Source organism: Passer montanus, unplaced genomic scaffold, assembly GCF_014805655.1.
Source record: "Passer montanus isolate IOZ18808 unplaced genomic scaffold, ASM1480565v1 scaffold8, whole genome shotgun sequence".
Classification (NCBI taxonomy): domain Eukaryota; kingdom Metazoa; phylum Chordata; class Aves; order Passeriformes; family Passeridae; genus Passer; species Passer montanus.
This window is the reverse complement of record NW_024373256.1, coordinates 14974850-14996417: the sequence shown is the minus strand read 5'-3', so window position 1 is coordinate 14996417 and position 21568 is coordinate 14974850. Positions and strand designations below refer to the sequence as shown.

Sequence of the window (21568 nt, the reverse complement as noted above, 5' to 3'; positions counted from 1 at the left end):
CCTGCTTGGTGTCTCTGCTGACAAGAGCAATGTAACCCAAGCTGAGTTCAGCTACTCACTCCCAAAAAAAAGCTTGAACAGAGGCCCAAGTCCCCCAGCACCAACCCACCAGCAGCCTCCAGATCATCTTTCTCCCATGGTTTCACTTCCAAAGTGAAAGTATGTTTAGAAACTCTGGGTAGGTTACATGTGAAGCACCTTCCCCACAGAAAGGTCAGAAAAGGACATTTCATGTTGCTGTTCACCATTCCCAGAAGCCATCTCCTACCTTTTCTCATCTGGTAAATGACTGTGTGTGCTCAGGACCTTGTAAATGTTCTGTCATGCAATAGAAAAAAAAAAGGGTTTCAAACTTGTAGGAATGAATAATTCCTGAGAACAAACCCCATGGGTTTTTCCTGATGATCAGATTTAATATGACAGTAATAAGCTTCTGCTTATTCATTGCCCTTGAAGCAAATATCTCAAGGCCTTTTGCAGCTCAGGCAGCATTCATGAATCTACAGACACATCTGAATTCTGCATTTTATTACTACTGCTAAAATATATGAAATGCAACACAAAAATACTCTTCCAAGGAATAATTTTGCAGGCTGCATTTCAGTGACCATGGCTGCCAGCACCCCCTGGCTCCTGGGTTGGACCTGCATGTGTAAGCTGTCATTACCATGCATTTCTCCAACACCACTGAGGGGTGGTGAAAAAAGGAAGACATTTTGCTCCAGTGCTCAAAATCCTGTGATGTTTGACCCTGGGGTCAAGTGAGATATATTTCCAAAGTCTGACCCCAAACTGCACAGGCTCTAGCACATAGTGCTGAAGCTCTGGAGGCAATTAATTCTTCCTTCTCTGGAGCAGAGGACACAGCATCTATGCTTCCTTTTGCTCCACTGTTTCTGCTTGATTTCAAGAGTTCTTGGGACAGGCCATCAGTAGCCACAGCAGATACACTGATTACTAATGCTTTCCATGCTGGCCAGTTTATTAATTACATATACTGGTGTTCCCAGCATAGGGAATGAAGTGGAAAACCCACCAACTGAAAGACTAAACAGTGAGATTTTACAGGAAATCCAGGGCAAAAAGCACTGGAAGAGCAAAGCCACTCTCCAGGTTCCTATTTTTAGAGCTGTAGCAAGGGAAGGTGAGCATGGATTATTTTGACAGCCTCAGCACAGGGAGCCAGGAAGAGCAGAGCCACCAGCAAAACCTGCACCATGGAGTTTGCATTGCTCCCAGGGATATGAGGAGATCTGAACTCATTCTCTGCTTCCTCCTAACCAACAGACAGTGACTTTTTGGAGTGAGACAGAGGAAGAAATCCCCTCTTGCTTATGGAGGAGGAAGTTGATTGGACTTGCAAAACCATCCTGAAGGAAAGAGGCCGTGGTGATGCTGCAGCAGCGGGGCAGCTCCACACCTCACCTGCACAAACAGGAGCAGTTTCCTATTGCAGATCTCCAGGCGCTTCCGTGAGACTTCGGATTTTCGTAGCTGGCCATCAGCCAGGGACAGCTGCCTCCTCAGCTCCAGGATGTCCTCCTGAGGCAGGGACACAGCAGGGGGAGAAAGGTGCTGGTGATGCTCCAGCCTTGGCTTTTGGAAACAGCAGTTTGGAGCATTTGCTACAAGCAAAAGCAGTGTCCTTTGGGAAGGGACAGTGGAAGTTATGCAAATTATAACACAGATGCAGAGACTGTGTTGGCCTTGTGGTCCCACACAGCAAATGATCTATGTGCTAATTTCATTTTCTCCTGTGTAAATAAAAGGAGGGTAACCTTAGTTGTGGCTGCCCCATCCCTGAAAGTGTCCAAGGCCAGGTTGGACACAGCTTGGAACAACCTGGGATAGTGGAAGGAGTCCCTGCCCGTGGCAGGGGCTTAGAATGAGCTGGGTTTTATGGTCTCTTCTGGCCCAAATCATTCCATGACTCTATGAACCCACAGAAGAAGAGTCTGGAGGGTTGTGGGTTTTTCCAGGGGGTTGCATTACCTCTATTTCAGAGACGTGCTTTGCTTTTTTCCCCGCCAGCTGCATCTTCAGTTCTGCAATTTCAGCCTCCAGCAGGTGGATCACTTCCTCGTAGTCCTGCTCGGCGCTGTGGGCCTGTCTCTGCACCACCTCAGCCATCTGCAGTTTGCTGTGCAGGCTCCTGTTCTCCGACAGGAACCCCAGCGCCTTCTGCAAGGGCCCAGAACTTGTGATGAGCACACCACGTCCCCCTGAGCTGCCAGCCCCAAACCCAGCCCCAGCACCCAGAAATCCCTCCACTAACTTGGTTCAGCCTCTGAAGCTCATCCTCCATCAGCTTCTTGCTGCTCTCCACTTCTCTCAGGAGAGACTGTGGGAAATATTTTCACCAGATTAGAAGCAACAAATGACAGGACATTTTCTAGAATGCCCCTACCCACCAGAATATTATTTTACAGAAGCTCTGTGCACTTTCCCCCCCACACAGGGTGAGCTTTTAGAGCTGTGACCAGCAGAATTCCACCTGGACACAGCCGAGGTGCTCACAGCCAGGTGAGGGTGAGAGGACAGGTGCTGCTTCTGTTAATCACACACTGGAATTCTTAATGAGACCTGCTTTTTAAATATATGAACTCCCTGCTGAGAAGGGACTGCATGCTTTGAGTACAAATAAGTTTTCCTTTGAGGTTGAGAGCAAGAAAGAGGCAATTAAGGAGAGTGGAGGGTGAGAGGCTCCTGTGTGACGAGGAATGCACAGAATGCAAATTGGGGACTTCTCCAGAGGGACAGGCCATCCCATTACCCCCTACAGCAGAACACCCCAGCTAAGAAATCTGCTCCGAGGGGAGGCTGCACCTTCAGCCTGCGGACTTCGTGCCGCAGATCCCTCATCTCCAGCTGCAGCTGCTCCAGGTCCTCGCTGCCATTGCAGCTGAGAGAGTCAAAGGTCTGCAAGGAGAGGGACAGACTCGTCACATATGGAATCAAAACCACCTAAAAAAGGAGTCAGCATTTTTATGCAATAGATCAAAAAACACATTAAATAATTCAGCCCCAGGATGGTTCATTTTGCCCCACAGAATTTCACTCTCTGATCCCCATCATTGCTGGTATAGCTGAGCTAGAATGAATTTTCACTTTGTGAACCAAATGAAATTACTTAAATTGATTAATTATGGCTATTTCTCCTTCTGCATAACTGCCAGGCTGCTTCCTCATATTATCCCACAGATACTGTTATTTCCTTATTCAAAATGAGAAGTTTGAGGTCTTTTATAGAATTTCCTATTAAAAATGATTCATTAATAGTTCTGCCTTGTCTTTCTAACTCCAGAACAACCAGAAAATGGGAATTTAGGTTTTCCCATCTCAGAATTCCATGGATTTCATGTAGAAGACCCATGGATTCAATGTAGCAGAGCTTTGGGGTGACTGACCGGGGAGTGAAAAGCTGATGTATCCAGCAAATTGGCCACTTCGTGCTGAGTGAAGAGCACAGAGCTGGAATCCAGACCAGCCTCGTCCAGCTCCTCCTGCATCAGATCCCTGAGTGCTTGGAGAACATCTGTGAGAAACAATCAGTTTTTACCAGGTTAAACCAGAAAATTGCTGTGGCTTAGCAGAAAATGCCACTGATTTTGGGGTCACCCCCTGGTGCCAAGCAGGGTTTAGAGATGCCAGACAGGTTTGTCTAATAATCCTGGGTTTGTCAGCAATCCCATCAGGCTTAAATGAGTTGACAGCCTTTATCAGACTCCTCATTCTTATCCAACTGAAAAAACTGACATTTTTAAAACCCAGAAAACCCCAGATATTTTCACAGGGGAGTTTTCATGACTGTGGTTCTGAAAATTTAAAAATTTTAAGCTAAACCCGCATTTCCCTCACAAAAGGCACCTGCTGGCCATTTCTCATGGTGCTGATTTAAACAAAAACACAACTCAGTGAGTTCAGCACTTAGAAAAGGTGTTAAATTGACAAGTCTGAAAATCCATTAATTTTGCTTTCAGACATGAAGGAAAGCATAGCAGAAGGGGCTGCGTGGGGCAGGTGGGAACCACCAGGGAGGTGGCACCAGGGTCTACAGAATCACAGAAACATGGGATGGTTTGGGGACAAAGGAACCATAAAATGATCTTATTCCATCCCCTGCCATGGGCAGGGACACCTTCCACTATCCCAGGCTGCTCCAAGCCCTGCCCAGCCTGGCCTTGGGCACTGCCAGGGATCCAGGGGCAGCCACAGCTGCTCTGGGCACCCTGTGCCAGGGCCTGCCCACCCTCACAGGGAACAATTCCTAATTCCCAATATCCCATCCAGCCCTGCCCTCTGGCAGTGGGAGCCATTCCCTGTGTCCTGTCCCTCCATGCCTTGTCCCCAGTCCCTCTGCAGCTCTCCTGGAGCCCCTTTAGGCCCTGGCAGGGGCTCTGAGGTCGTCCCTAAGCTGGAGGCAGCTCTGCAGGTGGGGTCTCACCTGAGGGGGCAGAATCCCCCCTCCTGCTGCCCACACTGAGGCTCAGCCCAGCCCAGGGGGTGTCTGGGTGCTCACAGCCTGGGCGTGTGCAGTTCTCATCCTCCAACACCCCAAATGCTCCCCCAGGGCTGCTTTCCATCCTTTCTCCACCCAGCTTGGATTTGTGCTTGCAACTGCCCTGACCCAGGTGCAGAACATGCCCTTGGCCTTGTTGAAGTCCATGAGGTTCTCATGGCCCCACCTTGAAGCCTGTCCTGGGTGGTGCTCGGTCCCTGTGCTGCAGCAGGAGCCAGAGTCTCTCTGCAAAAGCAGCACATTTGCTAAATACCCTCAATCATCCTCATTTCTGTTTCTACAAGCTGCAACTCCAGTCACTTGTAGGAGAGGGCCGTGGCTCTGTGTCCCACCCCTCTCTCTACACAAAACATTGATCCAGATGCCTTGTGACTGTTCTGTCTGCTGGGGACATTGCTGATGGTTTTGGATTTTTGCTGAAAGCCTTCTGGGGAGCAGATCCTGCAGGCCAGCCATGCTCTGGAAGGCCACAGAAAGCAGACCTGGCTTTCATTTTCTGTGTCTCCTCTGGCCAGTTCCTGCTAGGAAAGCTGGGATTTTAAGGAAAATAAACCCTTGCACCAACTTTCTTTTAGTCTGGTTTTACCTATGACAGGACAATGGGAATGGCTTCAAACTGACAGAGAGTAGGTTTAGATTAGATGTTAGGAAGAAATTCTTCCCTGTGAGGGCAGTGGGGCCCTGGCACAGGTTTCACAGTGGAGCTGTGGCTGATCCATCCCTGGAAGTGTCCTCTTGGACAGGGCTTGGAGTAACCTGGGATAGTGGACAGTGTCTGGTGGAATGAGATGAATTTTGAGATTCCTTCCAACCCAAACCATTCCAGGATTCCATGATTCTACAGAATGCCTTCTTTTGTGTTTGTGACTTCCCCTCTTTACAGGCTCCATCCCTACCCAGGCAGGTGTCTCACCAGCCACTTCTGTCCCTTTTTCCCTTTTTAGCTGCCAGTGGAGCTGCACAGAAATGTCAGATGCCCTGGGCAGAGCTCCTGCTCACCTCCATAGGCCACAGTCCCCTGCGAGTCCGTGGTCAGGCTTTGCCGGAGCTGCCTCTTCTTCTCCTCGGTCACATCCAGACCAAGGTACTGCAGAACCTTGAGCAGAAACAAGGAGCCTTTCAAAAGAAAAATACTGGGAAAGCAATAATTTAGGGTAGGCACTGGGAAGACACTTAGTGCTGGGTTTCTCCAGGCAGCATCTCCCAAAAGAACAGGCTTGGATTGGATTTCCAGTCGCTCCTTTGCTGCACATGTACAGAAATGTCTATTCCTGAACACAGGTTCACATCCCTCCCAGAACATTTTATCTGCCATCAGATTTGCAGCTCCGATGAGTTTTCAGGACTTTTATCAAAAGCCAGTGGAGTTTCAGCAAGACTCAGCTGGCAAGAGCTCAGCCTCTCCTTTCTCTTTCTGCCCAGAAATTGTGTTTGGGACCAGGAACATAAAAGCTATTAACAGAGTGTTTCTCATGGAGAGAGGAGATACTCAAACATTTTGCTCCTCCACTGTATGTTTTGCTCTCTCATTACTCCTGATGCCCTAACTTCTACTGATATTTATCTGTTCAACCTCAGGGCAGCACACAGAAGCAGATAAGCCTGTACAAGCCCTACTCCCCTGCTAGCAGCAGCAACTGAAAGCTTTTAAAAGACCAAGTCGAGCTCAGCAGATTCTGGGAAAGAGCCCGAGTGAAACATTCACCTGTGGCAGGCTGCACTGACAGCTCCTGCTCACAGCAGCTCCCGGACATTCCCTGGGAAGGGGCTGCGGAGGGATCCCGGCTCAGCTTTCCAGCACCAGCGAGTCCCTGGCATCCATCTGCTGTCCCCTTCGAGTCCCACCCCCGCTCTGCCCACCACCCCTGTGCGAGGCACCCACACTTTGGGATGCTGGCCACCCCAAAGCCACCTGCGCTTGTGCCAGTCGGTGTCACCCCCCACTAACACAGCTTTGGAAAGTGAAGCCAAGCGCTCGGCTCCTGCCAGCCCCGAGGAGCTGCTCTGTCCCCGCGAGGAGCAGAGGTCGCTGTGACAAAGCCACCCTGGGTGCCGCTTTGGGAGAGCTCCGCGGGCGCAGGGCCCGGCTCCGCTGCGCTGCCGTCGGGGGGCAGCAGATGTTCGGCACATGGGCCCTCCGGGGCCGCACAGACGGCTCTGTGCCCACATCCCCGCCGCAGGAACCCAAGGTGCCAGACCGGGACACGGCCCCCAAGGCACCCTGCCCGTCCCCAGGGTCTCGGTGAGCAGGGGAGCAGCTCCGCTCCGTGCCCATGGAGAGTGCTCTCCATAAAATGATGGAAGAATCAGCGGGTCTGGATGGCTCCTCGATGAGAAATCTCCTGTGTCAGCCTTCCCTCCTGCACACCAGGCTGCCTGAGGTCACCCTAGCAGTGACAGCAGCACCAAAATTTGGAGGGCACAACCTTAGCCAATGACATGATGTCCAAGGGAGGTGCAGCTGCCAGGAAAAGACTTCTGGAGCTTCATGGAGCACCAAGAAACAGCCAAGATGAGCCAAGGGATGTTTAAATGCCGCTTTGGACACAGTCAGGATGTTTCACCCTCTTTACCTTCAGAGGCTGGACTCAACCTCCATTTCCTGCACAGTGCCCAAGGAGGAGACCTTGCTCTGGGGAGAGGAACCCTGCCACTTACCAGTTCCAGTTTTCCATCCTTGAGCCGGATATGGGGATCCAGTGCTACTTTGGGTTTGGTGCCTGAAGCTGCTTTGTAGTTAGAAGCTGAAGCAGGTGCTGAAAAATCAAAAGCAAATATTAATGGGGAAGCATTTGGGTAGAGGTGTCTGCAAAGCGAAACTCAGATTTCTTGTTGCATGAAATAGAAAATTGTGCAGCAGGGCAAAAATCCAAGTCCAGGATTTACTAAAACCAGCTCTGAAAGGCTGAACTAGGCCTCTCTTGGAAAGATAGTATACTGGGGCAAATCCTTCTGAAACTGGGCTTCTGCATGGTTTAAAGTGAGATGTTTCATCCAGGGACAAAAGAGTGCAAAAAACTTCCAGCACTTTGGAAATTTCCAATCACAGTTTTGTGGAGTCTTGGAGTTATGGTGAACTGTGAGAAAAAATGAATTAAAAACTGCCTGGTTCTTGTCTACTCTGATGAAGCAAAATGGAAAGAATTCCTGACGCCCATGGGAATGAACAGATTAAAAGTGATGTGGAAAAGCACCACTCTGAGATTCTTTCCCTCCCCAAGACTGCAAAAAGCCTTGAACCCCTTTCCCCTCAGCTGGGCAGGCAGGGGTTTTGGGTAGAAGGAGCCCCATGTGTTGTGAGGCAGGCACAAGAGGCAGAGGCAGCAGCTGCTGAACTGATGAAAAGCTGTCATGAGCTGCAGGATCCAGCTGCCAACAGCTGGCTCAGCATTGCCAGCACTGCTGCACAGCTGAAAAGGTCCAGAGCACAAGTCCTGCCCCTGCATCCCTGGAGGGAACCCTCCTTTTCCATTACGATTAACCCTTGCCTGTAAGGAACCATGACACTCCATGGAAGGAGGTTGTAGGAGGTGTCACCTGCTCCTGAAGAGCCCAGCCAGACTCCAGAAGGGTGCAGGGTGGCTGTGCCTGCCCCTGCCCACCCTCAAACCATCAGCCCAGGCGACGAGATTCCTTCTCATGCCAGTCATGAGATTTGCCCAGGGAGCAATTCCTGTTGCTGCTTGGCTCTGGTTAACATCACAGGGAGCCCTGTTTTGCCAAGCAGCACAGCTCCTCTGGAATCCCTGCAGCACCTCACCCTCCTGGCCATGGGGGTAGGGCCCAGGTGCCAGGAGAAGGCAGTGAGTAGCAGAGGAGCTGCATAATCCTCCTAATCCAGGCATCCATCTGCTCTGCTAAGGCCAGCAGCTGGGAAGCAGCAAGAGGTAGCAAATGGGTTTGCTGGATCAGCCAGCACCACTTCCCTCTCCAAGTTCAAGGGCAGAGCCATTACCCTTCAAGCCATGGCTAATCAGGATTAGCTCCATGTGCCTTTGCTGTCAGCTCTGGACACAGCCATATCCAGGGCATCCATCAGGCAGCCAGAGAGAGGCACTGCCTGGCCCAGGCTCCCAGCCTGGCTGTACTTTCAGACTCACTTGTCTGTCCCCATGGATGACAACACTGACACAAAGCCTCCTTAGCATCCCACATTCAAATCCTGAAGTGATCAAATCCTCCAGCTAAGTCAGGCCACGGGTGGGTCACTGCTGGGACTGGGTTGCTCTGTCCCCATCACCAGGACTGGCTGTCTGTGGTCACCACCTGAGAGTGTCCCTGGCAGCTGCAGGGCACTCAGGGCAGGGAGAGCTCATCCCTGTCCCAGGGCTTCTCCAGGGGAGCAGGGAAGGCAGACCTGAAGCTGCTGAGCTCACCCAAGGTGAGCCAGGCATCCCTGGGAGCAGCTGCTCCATCTCCTGCTGATCCCAGGTATGGACCAAACACAGTTTACCTCTAGGGCTTGCTCTCAGCCTTCCAGAGGGGAATTGCAGCAAGGCACAGGGGTTTGGAAGCAGAGCCAAAGCCCCAGGGAAGGAAGGGCTGTTGGATTTGAGGCTGCAAGAATGGTGGGCAGCACTTGTTCAGGATTTGTTGGGTAAGTCCATCTTTCCCTCCAACCTTCCTATCACAGGGGTATGGGGTACCTTGTGGAGGTTTTCTTCCTGGGCTCTGAGAATTATTCAGGTTTCCTCAATAGTATTAAGGGATTTGGGAAGCTTCAGGGTGGTTCAGGTTCACCCCCCATTGCTGCCACACTGTTGGATGAACAAAGTGGTTCTCTCCACAAAAGGTAAGAGCTCAGGAAACCCAGAGCATGGAGATGAAACACAGAATAGAAAAACAAGCAAAACCAGAAGCTTGGATATAGAGAGAAATCTGATTTATTTAACATCTCTAAGCCATTTCCCAATTTGGCCAGCTGAGGGCATCCTCAAAACCTGTTCAGAGCCCAGGGTTGCTGTATACATCCCAACTCTCTATCTGACTGCTTTTATGCTGTGTGTCCGAGGCCCCCATCCCCTCCAGAAGGGAATGTGGCCTGTGGAGAACCTGCTCCATGTCTGGGGGGGCAGAGCCACTGCTGCAAGTGGCCCACAGGCTGAGAGTGGAGGAATTTGTCTCCTTGAATACCTCAGTCCTCAAATGCCTTGGTAAAGAGTTTTGCTACTATGGGCAAACATGGACATAATTACTACTCGTTGAGTAAACCAAGCTGCTGCCTGCCCTCTCTCTGAGCAGGCTGAGTGTCACTATCACCCCGTTAAATTCCACTCCAGCAGTATAAACACTGATAAAAAATGTGGTGATAGGACAAGGGGAATGGCTTTGGACTGCCAGAGGGCAGGGCTGGATGGGATATGGGGAAGGAATTGTTCCCTGTGAGGGTGGGCAGGCCCTGGCACAGGGTGCCCAGAGCAGCTGTGGCTGCCCCTGGATCCCTGGCAGTGCCCAAGGCCAGGGGCTTGGAGCACTCTGGGATAGTGGAAGGAGGTGGGATGGACTGGGCTTTAAAGTCCCTTCCAAGGCAATCCATGCTGTGATTCTGTGATTTCACAATCCTCAGCTCTGAGGAGCCACAGCTCTTTGTCACCACACAAAGAGAATGGTTGGGCAGGACTCACCTGAGACTGTAAGCTCTGGTGGGCAGATGTCCGGAGACAAAGAAGGCACAGGAAAAGGATTTTCACGTCTATTCTAGAAAAACAAGACAAAACAGCACAGACAGTTGCTAAGAAGAATCTGTTGCTGTAAATAATGAGCAGGAGATAGAGGAGTTCAAGGCAGAGCCATGAGGGTGCCACATACACCTCTTGTGCAGGTGAGCCTAAAGAATTCCAGGGGTTTCTCTGGGAGCACCTGGCACAGGCTGAGCCACCCCAAAACCTCTGGTCACACACAAACAGTTCTGTCCTTACTTTAACTGTGCTTGAGTGCTGAGGCTGGTTGTGACCTTGCCTGCTTTCTCCACAGAGGCTCTCCCTGAAGCTCTGCATCCAATCCAGCAGGGAGGTCCCCAGTCTGACCACAGCCAGGTGTAACATTTACCCCAAACCCATAATTATCCCAGTGAGCAGGGCAGGAAGCCCAGATCAGTTCACACCCTTTCTTGTGTGCTATGGCATGGATGAAAGCACAAGGAAGAGGGAAAAATAATCCGTGGGTGAGCACCACCAAGAAGGGAGGTCCCCAGTCTGACCACAGCCAGGTGTAACATTTACCCCAAACCCATAATTATCCCAGTGAGCAGGGCAGGAAGCCCAGATCAGTTTCACACCCTTTCTTGTGTGCTATGTCATGGCTGAAAGCACAAGGAAGAGGGAAAAACAATCCATGGGTGAGCACCACCAAGTCAGCTGTGACACAGCTGGGGACTTGGGTGCCAAGAGGGCACAGGGCTGGTGTGAGGACATACAGACAGGGAGCACACATGCCTGGCCACTCTTTCCCTGGTGTGGAAGTCCAGACCTCATTAGAAGTTCCACCTTTCAGCAGCAAAGTGAGGAAAGGAGCCATTTCAGTCCAGCCAATGGTGTGATTTCATACAAGTGCACAGCATCACACAATCGGGGGTGAGGGGTCCAACCACAGCACCCAACCACAGCTCCAGGGGCTCTGGTGCCTTTCTAGGGCACATCTCCAGCCTGGTGCACCCAAAGGCAACACATATGTGACATTCATGCAAGTCTGTGTCCCCACAGGTCTGGAAAGCAAGGTGTTTTGTGAATGGTCTTGTATGAAAGGAACATCCAGCCAGCCTCTTCTGAAGGAAATTTGTGTGGAAGAGAGCAGAAAGGACACCCAGCATGGCACCAGTCCAGGAGGGGAGTGACAAATGCACACAATGGAGCTGCAGACCCTGAGGGCTGTGTGGTTAAACCCTGTCCAGCCATTCACAGCTCAAGCACTTCTCTGCAAACACAATGTGGAGCTTGGCTTTGCAGGAGGAATGAGCCTGGCTTATCATTAGAGTAGTCAGGAGCAGGAATGGGCTGCGTAGGAATGCTGGGGATTCATCTTCTTCAGAGGGCTTGAAGAATAAAGAGTTGTGCCTGCCTTTGGCTAGGAGCAGATCAAACTGACTCCAGAGATCCCTTCCAGCCCTATGACTGGTGCTGAATTAGATGCAGGTTGCTATCCACAGAAGGGCTTTGGTTTTTTTTAAACCTGAGACTCTTGAAACAGGTCTGAATGCAGGCCCTGGAGATGAAACTCCTGTCATTACCTCCACAGAGCTATCTCTGTCTCAAACCCAAGAGAGAAGAAATTATTTCAGATTAAAAACACCTGCCTGCAGGTAAATACATCAACAGTACAGACTTCCCACTGGATTTCCAGAAGTATTACTAGGGACTCCCTAAAGAAGAGTTCTCTGATCAAGGAAAGATCCCAGGACTGGTGTCTGTCTCCAGGATTGGTATCATATCTCTTTAGAGATGAATTTCCACCTACCTCTGGGGACCTCACGTGGACCTTCAGCCTGCAGGAGCCCAGGCCGTTTCCCAGAGCCTTTGGGGGCGGGGACGGGCTGTTGCTGTGAGCAGACAGTCCGGGATGTAACCGGCCCCTCCCAGGGATAAAGGCCACTTCTGTGCTTCCCTCGTGTCTTCAACAAACAACAAGCACAGAACATCTTATTAACGACACAAAAGGCACAAATTTGCAGAGCTCCCATGCTTGTGGTTCTGTCTCCAGGACAGCCTCACCCAGGCCTGAGCAGCCTGCACCAGTGCAGCTGGATCTCCACCCGCTGCATTCCATTGGATCATGGAATGGTGAAGGTTGGGAAAGACCCCTCAGATCACCGAGTTCCACAATTTCCTGGGTACTGCTAAGGCCGCCACTGACCCATGTCCCCAAGTGCCATATCTCCATGGCTTTTGAACGCTTCTAGATGATTCCACCACTGCCCTGGGCAGCCTATGCCAGGGGCTTTACAACCATTTCCATGAAGAAGTTGTTCCTAATATCTATTCTAAACATCCCCTGGCACTACTTGAGGCTGTTTCCTCTTGTTCTGTCACTTGTTAATTGGGAAAAAAGCCCAATCCCCACCTGACTCCACCCTCTTATACAGATCCCTAAGGTCTTCCTGAGTCTCCTTTCTTTAACTTCAGTTCTGTTTCAAATCTCTGCTGGGCAGTGATAGGAGATCCTCATGAGGCCCAGAACATCAGGAAGGTCTGGATTCCACTTCAGGATGATCCATGCCTTCAAGATTTCCTGATGTGACCACCTTAAAGAATCATTTAAGGCTAATAGTGCCCTTGAAGCCAAACCTTGGTATGAAGTGTTCTGCCTAAGACTCAGTAGCACCTGATGAGGACAGGAAATGCTTTCTATGCCTACCTGAATTTGGCTTTTTCAATTATTTTTCTGGCCTCCTCATGTGTGCTGCCCACCAGAGAATCTCTGTTGATAGCGATGAGCTGGTCTCCAGGTCGGAGTCGACCATCCTAAACAAACAGGGAGAAAGACACAGCATTGAGAAGGGATATCTCTGCCTAAAGCCTTCTCCTGCAACACAAATCCTTATTAGTCTATGCAATTATCCATGTACTCTTAGAAAAGCTGCCTCAGAACAGGAGACCTCTAGGAGAGGTCCCCATGGCAGAGCTCCTGAGGGTCTCCATGCCAACTTACTTTGTAACAGTCTCCATCTGGCAAAAGCTCTTGGACATAAATCATGGGCCCGTCAGGCCTGTTGGATCCACCACTGATTGTCAGCCCCAAGCCAGAGGAGTTTGCTACAGAAATGCTCTGGATTCCTGAGTCAATGGAGTAGCTGCAAGGGAGAAAAGTCAGCAGGTGACTCAAGGTGATCTGGTTATCTTCTCACATCACTGAACAAACTGCCTGGATTTATTTCCATGTGTGATCCTTCTCCCAGCCTTTTATTTGCATCCTTTCTTCCACCCACCATTGGAAAGGGGAAGTGAGGCCTCCTGTTCTTTGGCTGACATTGTTCAGTGTTATTAAGGAGACTGCTTCCCCTAATCCCCAATAGGGGGGTACTCATTTAGAGAAGAAACTAAAGATTTAACCAGAATATATTTGGCATTCCTGGTTTTATAGCCAAAAGCACACAAATGATCAACATGTTTGTTGCTTGAACCCACCTAAATCACCAGGCAGCAATTTACAGATGCATCAACTATCAAGCAGTTCTTAGAAAACATCAAAGTGAAGCTCAGGATACATAGCTGGGTGTGTCTCAACCAGGATTTGGACCCAAAATCAAGAAACATGCCCTAGAAATGGGCATCCTTTACAGCAAAACCCACTGCACTGTGAGCTGCTGCTGTGGCAGGTGGCTTGCCCAGTCGAGGATGGAAAGGAGCAGCAAATAAGCTGGACCCTTCCCTCCAGGAGCTGCTGGACAGGACTCAACAGGCCACCAAGGCTCGGCCACAGCAGTGGCTCCGTGCCAGCAGGGAGGTCTGGCAGCAGCAGAGTTGTGGGACCAGGGATTTCACTGAGCTCCCATGGGCAGCACTCCAACGGGGGGTTGGGGAAGGATTTGGTAAGGATCAGCAAACCCTTTTCCTCCAGATGGGGTGGGTGCAGCTGGCTTGTTGCTTTTCAATTTATTTCCACAGCAACCACTGCCCAAAGAGTCTGCACTGGCTCCTCGTGTTACAACTTCAGACACAAGAGCAGCTGTGCATCCCGTGCCCCACAGGGCACACGTTCCCAAGCAGTGCCATCCCTGGTGGTGTGGAAGGGGTGCATGGGCTTTGCATGGGCTCAGCCTTATGAAAAAACATGGCTTTAAGGTGAACAATCTTAGGGAAATGAAGTAGTGAAATAACAGCATTAAAATGCTCTGTTCAACCGACAATCTCAGACCCTGACTGTGTGAGATTGCATCTCATCCAGCTCCCACTGCTCAGTGGTAGGGCAGGACCTCAGGTGATGCCACAACGAGAAGTCACAGCCTGGGGACAGCCTGTGGTGAGCAGAAGGGGTGGCAGCCACATGCATGAGAAGACCCGTGGCCCAAATTACATCTCACAGCTGACCACCAATGCTCAGGTGAAACCAGTGGTCTGTGATTCCAGGGGAAGACCTCTGGGGCCTGGGAGCAGCATGGAGACAAGCAGAACGTGGCACAGCACAGCAAGGAGGCCACCAAGACAGGCCCCTCTAGCCTAAATGCTCATTTTCCTGCCCACAGTGGCAGGGTTGGAACTAGATGATCTCTGAGGTTCCATCCCACCCAACCCATTCTGGATTCTACACCTCAGCCTGGAGGGAATTAACAGCACAGTAAGGATGGCTTGTCCAAAGCAGCTGCCAAGTAGATGATCTGGTGTCTCCTCTGTGTGGGTCTCTCACTCCATGCAAGCAGCTTAAACCTCTGGTGGCAAATATTTGTCCTCTGCAAATCCCTAATAAGCTGGTATTTAGCAAGAGGATTTACTGGTTCTGCAGTGAGGGCTGATTCTCTTTACCAGTGCTTTGGCTTGTTTGTGCTGGCAAAGGAGGGGAGCTGCGAGCCCTGGGGACAAATGGTCCCCATGCCATGACTGTGAACAGCCCCCAAGCTGTCCCTCTGGAGAAGGGCCCTGGAGACGAGACTGCAGAAAAACCAGCTTGGCCTGTCCAAACCTCTGACCCTGCGGAACGTGCAAGGGAGACGACCACATGAAAACACACTCTGGGAGATGCTCTGGCCACCAAAGGATGAGGTGACTGCAGGCTGATGACCCCAAATGTTTGCATGGAGAGGTGCTCGTGCTCTCGGAGCATGGGGTCAAAGTGCCAGGAGCAGGGCAAGAGGAAACAAGCTCAAAAACACCTCCTGAAAGCCACACCAGCCTTGCAGGAACACTCTGCTCATGGTTTACAAGTGATGTCCAGGGCCCTCTCAGCTGGCTGTAAACCATGGCATCTCCCTGGGATTCAGAGGGGAGGAAGAGGAGCTGCTGCATGGTGCAGACATATTGACTGTCTCAACTGGGAACCTTCTCATCCCCATTGGAACAAACTTCCCAGGAAGAGCCAAGATGTCACCACCACATCCAGAAGATGCTGTGGTCTCTGAACTGTTGTGATGGAAGAGTAGAGAGGTCATAAGGAAGAACAAAACTGTTCAACAAGCACTGGAATGCTTTTGTGGGTGTAGCCCTCTGAGATCTGGTGGTGTCCTGCTGCCGGGTACGTACTGTGCGTGAGGAGCGTGCGCCAGGCTCCCCAGGAAGGGGCCGTGGGAGTTGGCAGGGCTCAGCAGCAGCGGGCTCTGGGAGCGGGAGGACGAGCCCGAGGAGGTGCTCTCCAGGTATCGACCTGAACAGAAAGGCAGAGTCAGTCCAGGGCACACAGACACTCCAGCATCACCCTCCCCCCTGCTCTGCTGCTGCCGCACTCCTGGATTTTTGGGGAAAGCCACGTGGTGGTTAAAGACATCAGGATGGGGCTGAATCAGAGGAAACACTCAGCCTCCTTGGCACAATTCCAGCGTGGGACTGTCACTCCTCTGCCAACCCTACACACCTCTGCCATAGGGGAAGGGCCAGCAGCTGTCTGGGGGGATGCCAAGCCATAGGGAAAGCTTTCCTCCCCAGGCACATGGCTTTTTGTGCTAGCTTCTTGCTTTGGTCAACCTTGTTGCATCTCATTAAACATTCCCATTTGCAAATGAAAGATAATGATTTTTAAATGAATTATTGCTGAAATGCCTTGAAATCCAGGGCAAAAATGTACAGCTTCATTTACTGATGGAGTCACCTGCCCAGCACATCAGTTAGGCAGAATCTGGGGATCAGGGGAGGGGTTATGACCCCAATTCAAGTCTCCCTTGATCGCTCCTTGGCAGCACTGGCCATACTCTGAGCAGGCACCAAGGGTCTGCAATAAGGACAAGCTTTCTTCAAACCTCCACCCCAACACCTACTCAAATACAACCACAGCTCCTTCAGAATGACACTGGGATAAAGGAAACTCTCTGCAGAGAGAGGGGTTTTCAGTTCCCTGCTGAGCTACTCACTGCCACCGTGCAGGACCGGCGAGCTCCGCGCTGAGCCCGTGTTGCTCTGCGAGCCAAACTTCTCCAGCAGCTCAGAGAACTCTCTCCTGCAAGCAAAACCACGGTGCAGTCAGCTGCTGCTCAGAACTCCCCCACAGGATTATAAGGCAAGAGAGCCCCTGATGGCAGGGACTGGGTACCAAGGCTGTAGGGCTGGTGCTCCCCAGCTGTGGGGAGCAGTCAAAGCTTCCTCATGCACAGGGGGAACACCCTGCTTTCAAGAGCTTGTGCAAGGCTTCAGGTCTGTAATCAATCTCATGGCAGTGCAGCTTTCCTGTGATGGGCTGCAGCTCCAGAGTGCTCCTTCCCTGCCCTGGAGTGTGTTCAGGGCAAGAGGACTGGGAAGGGATGTATCCTTAAAGGTCTTTTCCTATCTTTATGATCCTACGATTCTATGGAGAGGCTCTGTGCTGAGAACTGTCAGAGGAGGGCAGGATGAACACTGGAGCCCTGCCCTGCATCCTGACTTGCACTCCACCTCATGGGCCCTCCTGGGAATATTTTCACCCCAACTATAAGGCTCAAAAGTTTTGCAAACAGACCACACAAATTAACCCTGCCAGAAGGAGTTGTAACTGTGCAAACATAACCCAAAAATTCTTGGCCTATTTGTGACTCCTTCTAGGACAGTTAAATACAGGTTATTCTCTGTTTTTTCTCCTCTTTTCCTGGACAGAAATCAGATCCTGTAGCTCTTGCTAGGGTAAAGAGGGAGATGGCTTTCAGGGCACCTGCAGAAGCATCAGCCCACTCTCCCAATCCATCCATAATTATGTTCTCCACAAACATCACAAGCTAAACCCTTGGAGCATGACACCTCAACAAAGACCTGTATGCAATCTCATCCCCAAAATACCCCAGAAAGTGATCTCCATGTGCAGGCACCAGATGCTTTGTTCCAGGTTGAATTTGACCAGCGTGTGTTGAGCCCTTGATGAGCTGGAACTCCCTGTACCCCACAGGTGATTTCCTTCATGACCTCTTTTTGCATTCTTGAACTCCATTAAGAACTACCATTGTCCACATTTACCAGCTCCTGCCCCATTTCTGTAACCTTTCTTTGAGTTGCTATGAGCCCCTCACATCCTTTCAGATGAGGAGGCAGGTGCAGGAATGACATCTTCATCATGCTCATGCTCAGCAGCCTTCTGATCCAGCCCTGCCATGCTGCTCTCATGTTGTCCCTCTGCAATGGGGGGTGTTCTCTCCCTCCATAACCCAACCCCACCTGAAGGATCCGACCTTTTGGCAGAGAGATCCTCAAGGATGACTAACTTCTTACACATGCCAGTTAATAAGCATCCAGGCAGTGGGAGAGACCCTGAAAATGTTGTTTCAGTGGCCACAGTAACACCATTAGATGTCGTCTTTGAAGGCAGGAGGGAATCCCCATGGGAAGGTGCCTTCCTGATGCCATAGCCTCAGGAAAAGCCTGGTTATGAGTGGCTCCCTCTCAGGCTTGACAGTCAGACAAGCTCAAGAGGTGAACCTGTAGGAACCCAGCCACAGCAAAGTTCCCTGAGCGAGGAGACTGCTGTGACACACTCGCAGACGCTGCGTCATCTGCGTTCCTCACCAGGACAGATGTTGGGTGTTATTGGCTAGATTAGAGTCAACAATATTAAATGATGAATGAATCATCAGCTCCTCAGGTTCCTGCTGGAAATGCTCTCAGTAATTTACATCTTCCCAGTCACAACCAGCTCATTAACCAACTTCAAAGACCAGCGCATGCCTTATCTAATATTGCCATCAAATTTATGCCTTATTCATTCCATTTAATGTTAATTTAAAACCCAAGTGGCACACAATGCTCAGTGACATGCCTTGGTGAATCCCAATATTTGCATCCATACTATTGTCTTTATCAACCAGACCCATGACCTTAAAAAAGACCACGACTTTGTTCAGAAACCCCTTGTCCCACAGAGCTCTTCTGGCTTCCACCTCTTGGGCACAAACTTCCCAGGAACAGCAAAGATGCCACCAGGACACCCAGAAGATGCTGTGACCTCCCAGTCATGGTGGTGATACAACAGTAGGGGGAACATGAGGATGATCAAAGCCATTCTCCAAGCCCTGGAATTCTTTATCAGACCCACCCCTCAGACAGTGGCAGGCATTTGGTGGTCCACCAAGGGACAGCTCTGTGGGGCCAGCCCTGTGTGACCTGCATTTACTGTGCATGAGGGAAAGACAGTTTCATAACATAAGGCACCAAAATATGTGAAATATTAGGAAAATTTCTCCACCGAAAGGATGTCAGGCACTGGAACAGGCTGCCCAGGGAAGTGGTGGAATCACTGGAAATGTTCAAAAATCATGTGGATGTGATGCTTAAGGAGATGGTTTAATGGTGGCCTTGGCAGTGGGAGGTTAAGGGTTGGACTCAAGGGTCTCAGAGTGTTTTCCAACCTAAATGATTCCACAAGCACTGGGAAAGCAGAAGGACAAGTCAGCCCCTGGTTTGCTGATCCACGGATCCCTGAGCTGAGCCTTGGGTGGATCTCTGCAGAATTATTTCAGTTTCCCAGTAAAGCCTCTGCAGCTGATTCACACCAGTTTCGCTGGCAGCTCACACAGCCAGGCCTTACCCCTCCCTGACCCCTGCAGGGGCAGGTCCAACACGCTGCAATCTCACACATTATTCCCAGCGGCTACCAAGCCACCAGCACTTAGGTTTTGTTTTGGGCTGGGTATTTCTGTGGTCATCTATTGTTCCATTTTCCTCAGATAATAATCCGGCGGAGCACAGAGGAGGTCATAAACGCCACACAATGGCTGAAATACTCTTAGTCAATGCAAATGCAACTGGTGCAGCAGCTCTGTGACCCTGCAAACCCTGTCACTAACCTGCGCTGCCAAATGCTCTGTCATAAGTGAGGACATGCTCGGGCTCAGCACTCCTTGTTGTTGTTTATTTTGTGTCCTGAAATTCATCCACAAAGGAGGTTTATCATTATTTTCTCAGGAGCCTGAATGAGCTGTGAGACTGGGTCCAGCCCAGGGACAATGTGACCAAATGCCACTGTCCCAGCTCCTGCTTTGTTGGTCAGTCCTGCCAGCCCCAGTTCCACCAGGGACACAAACACATGACTAACTGGAGGCACACACTTATCCCAGCAGAAAGTAAAGCACTTTCTGGTGCCAGTCTCCTGGGAATTAATTTTGTGCTCAGTGCAGTGTTTGGAGGAGCTGGACGTGGGCAGACAATGCCCAAACATTGCCGATTAATGAACGAGCGTGCTGAAGGAATGCCAACAGGCCTTGCTTTGTGCTTTCAGACACCAAGAGGCTTCAGAAGATGTCTTTAATATTTAAAATTTGACCCTTACTAAAACATTGTGAATTGTCAGGTGCCTGCAGGACTAAAATGCCCAGCTTGATTAAAAAACAACAACCGTGGCGTTGTATGAGGTGGAAAGTTCATTTTAACAAGCCCTTCTCCGTTTTTTTTTTTCATTAGGATGCAAACATTTGAGGTCTGCAGGATGCTTGCAATAGAACTTGTCCCTGGACAGCCTTCAGCCAGCCCCAGGGTGGGATGGGGGGTCTGCCAGCAGCAGCCAGCTCCAGGACGACTTTGCTACAGATGAAGCAGCAAGGGGTCAATCTCCTGGCAGAAAATTGTTGTTTTATCTCATAATGCCTCTTTGTCCTGCCCTTTTGTTCCTGGAAGAACAAAGGGTGAATCCTACATCAAAGGTTACACAGCGTCTGGAAACCTCAGCTCTGCACCACAGCTGAGAGAGAAAGTGGAGCCTGTGACATCAGAAATTACTGGTTTGTCTCAAAAAAAAACAAACCTGCAGGTGAGTGGGAGCCATGAACCCAGAGCACTCCAAAAACGTCACAAAGGCAGATTTTCTCACACAGCGCCAGTGGAATTAGGGCACCCGCAGCCAGCCTGGAGCTGACACCCAGCTGTGTGAGGAGGTGACAGCCTGGAGGGGAGGGATGGGGCATCCAGAGGGACCTGGACAGGCTGGAGAGGGGGAACCGTGCAAAATTCATAAAGCACAGCAAGGCCAAGTGCCTGGGTCAGGGCGATTCCAAGCCCCAGTCCAGGCTGGGCAGAGAAGGAATTGGACAGTGAAAGTTGTCCCTGCCCATGGCAGGGGTGGGATGGGATGAGATTTGAGGTCCCCTCCAACCCAAACCATTCGATGCCTTCCCTCTCTGTGGGTGGGATGGAAGCAGTGCCAGGCACAGGTGCACCTCACTGCTCTGGGAAAGGCTGGCTGTTTTTCCCAAAGCTCAGCCTTTGTCTCTGGCACACCCAGGCTTGCTGGAGTCAGCCCCAGCCCTCCCTGCCAGCTTAGCAGCAAGTTCTCAGAACAAAAGAGCCATGGGCTGAGCTGTCTGTGACAGCTCCCTCCTGCCCCTGTCACACGCCGGGCTGGCAGGGCAGGAGGGATTATCCTGCATCTACACCAGGCCAGAGGGGCCACAGCCCCTCTGCTGGGACAAACAGGGTGGGCACAATGACCTGGGAACTGATTCTGCCCCTTTTCCTGGGCCTGGACCTCAAGGCCTGGGGTCAGCTCTGGGCTCCTCACAAGGCAGATATTGAGGAGGTCCAGGGAAGGGAACAGAGCTGGGAAGGGGCTGGAGCACCAGGAGGGGCTGAGGGAGCTGGAAAGGGGCTCAGCCTGGAGAAAAGGAGGCTCAGGGGGGACCTTGTGGCTCTGCACAACTCCTGACAGGAGGGGACAGCTGGGGAAGGAAGGTCAGGGTCTGCTCCCAGGGAACAGGGACAGGACAAGGGGAAATGGCCTCAAGCTGTGCCGGGCAGGGTGGGTCAGGTTGGACACCAGGAGGAATTTCTTCATGGAAAAGGTGGTCAGGCCTTGGAAATGGCTGCCCAGAGCAGTGGTGGTGTCCCCACCCCTGGACGTGTTCAAAGAACAACTGGACATGGCACCTGGTGCTCTGGGCTGGGACATCAGTCAGAGGTTGGACTCAAAGATCTTTTCCACCCTCAGAGATGCTGTGAGTCTGATTCTGTTCCATACTGCCAG

At 51.0% G+C, this 21568-nt stretch overlaps 1 protein-coding gene across 1 annotated transcript in view; it reads right to left on the bottom strand.

Annotated features, from left to right (window-relative positions):
- The window catches only part of LOC120513172 (syntaxin-binding protein 4-like), a 46471-nt gene that overhangs the window by 3749 nt on the left and 21154 nt on the right, over positions 1-21568 (bottom strand). The window contains exons 6-19 of the mRNA XM_039732321.1: positions 16509-16594; positions 15688-15808; positions 13163-13304; positions 12869-12975; positions 11972-12125; positions 10144-10216; positions 7178-7275; positions 5519-5615; positions 3408-3535; positions 2827-2919; positions 2276-2341; positions 1993-2181; positions 1426-1542; positions 269-318 (exon numbers count right to left, since the gene is read on the bottom strand). Of these exons, the coding sequence (XP_039588255.1) occupies positions 269-318; positions 1426-1542; positions 1993-2181; positions 2276-2341; positions 2827-2919; positions 3408-3535; positions 5519-5615; positions 7178-7275; positions 10144-10216; positions 11972-12125; positions 12869-12975; positions 13163-13304; positions 15688-15808; positions 16509-16594 (1521 nt within the window). The remainder of the gene's footprint in view (positions 1-268; positions 319-1425; positions 1543-1992; positions 2182-2275; positions 2342-2826; positions 2920-3407; positions 3536-5518; positions 5616-7177; positions 7276-10143; positions 10217-11971; positions 12126-12868; positions 12976-13162; positions 13305-15687; positions 15809-16508; positions 16595-21568) is intronic.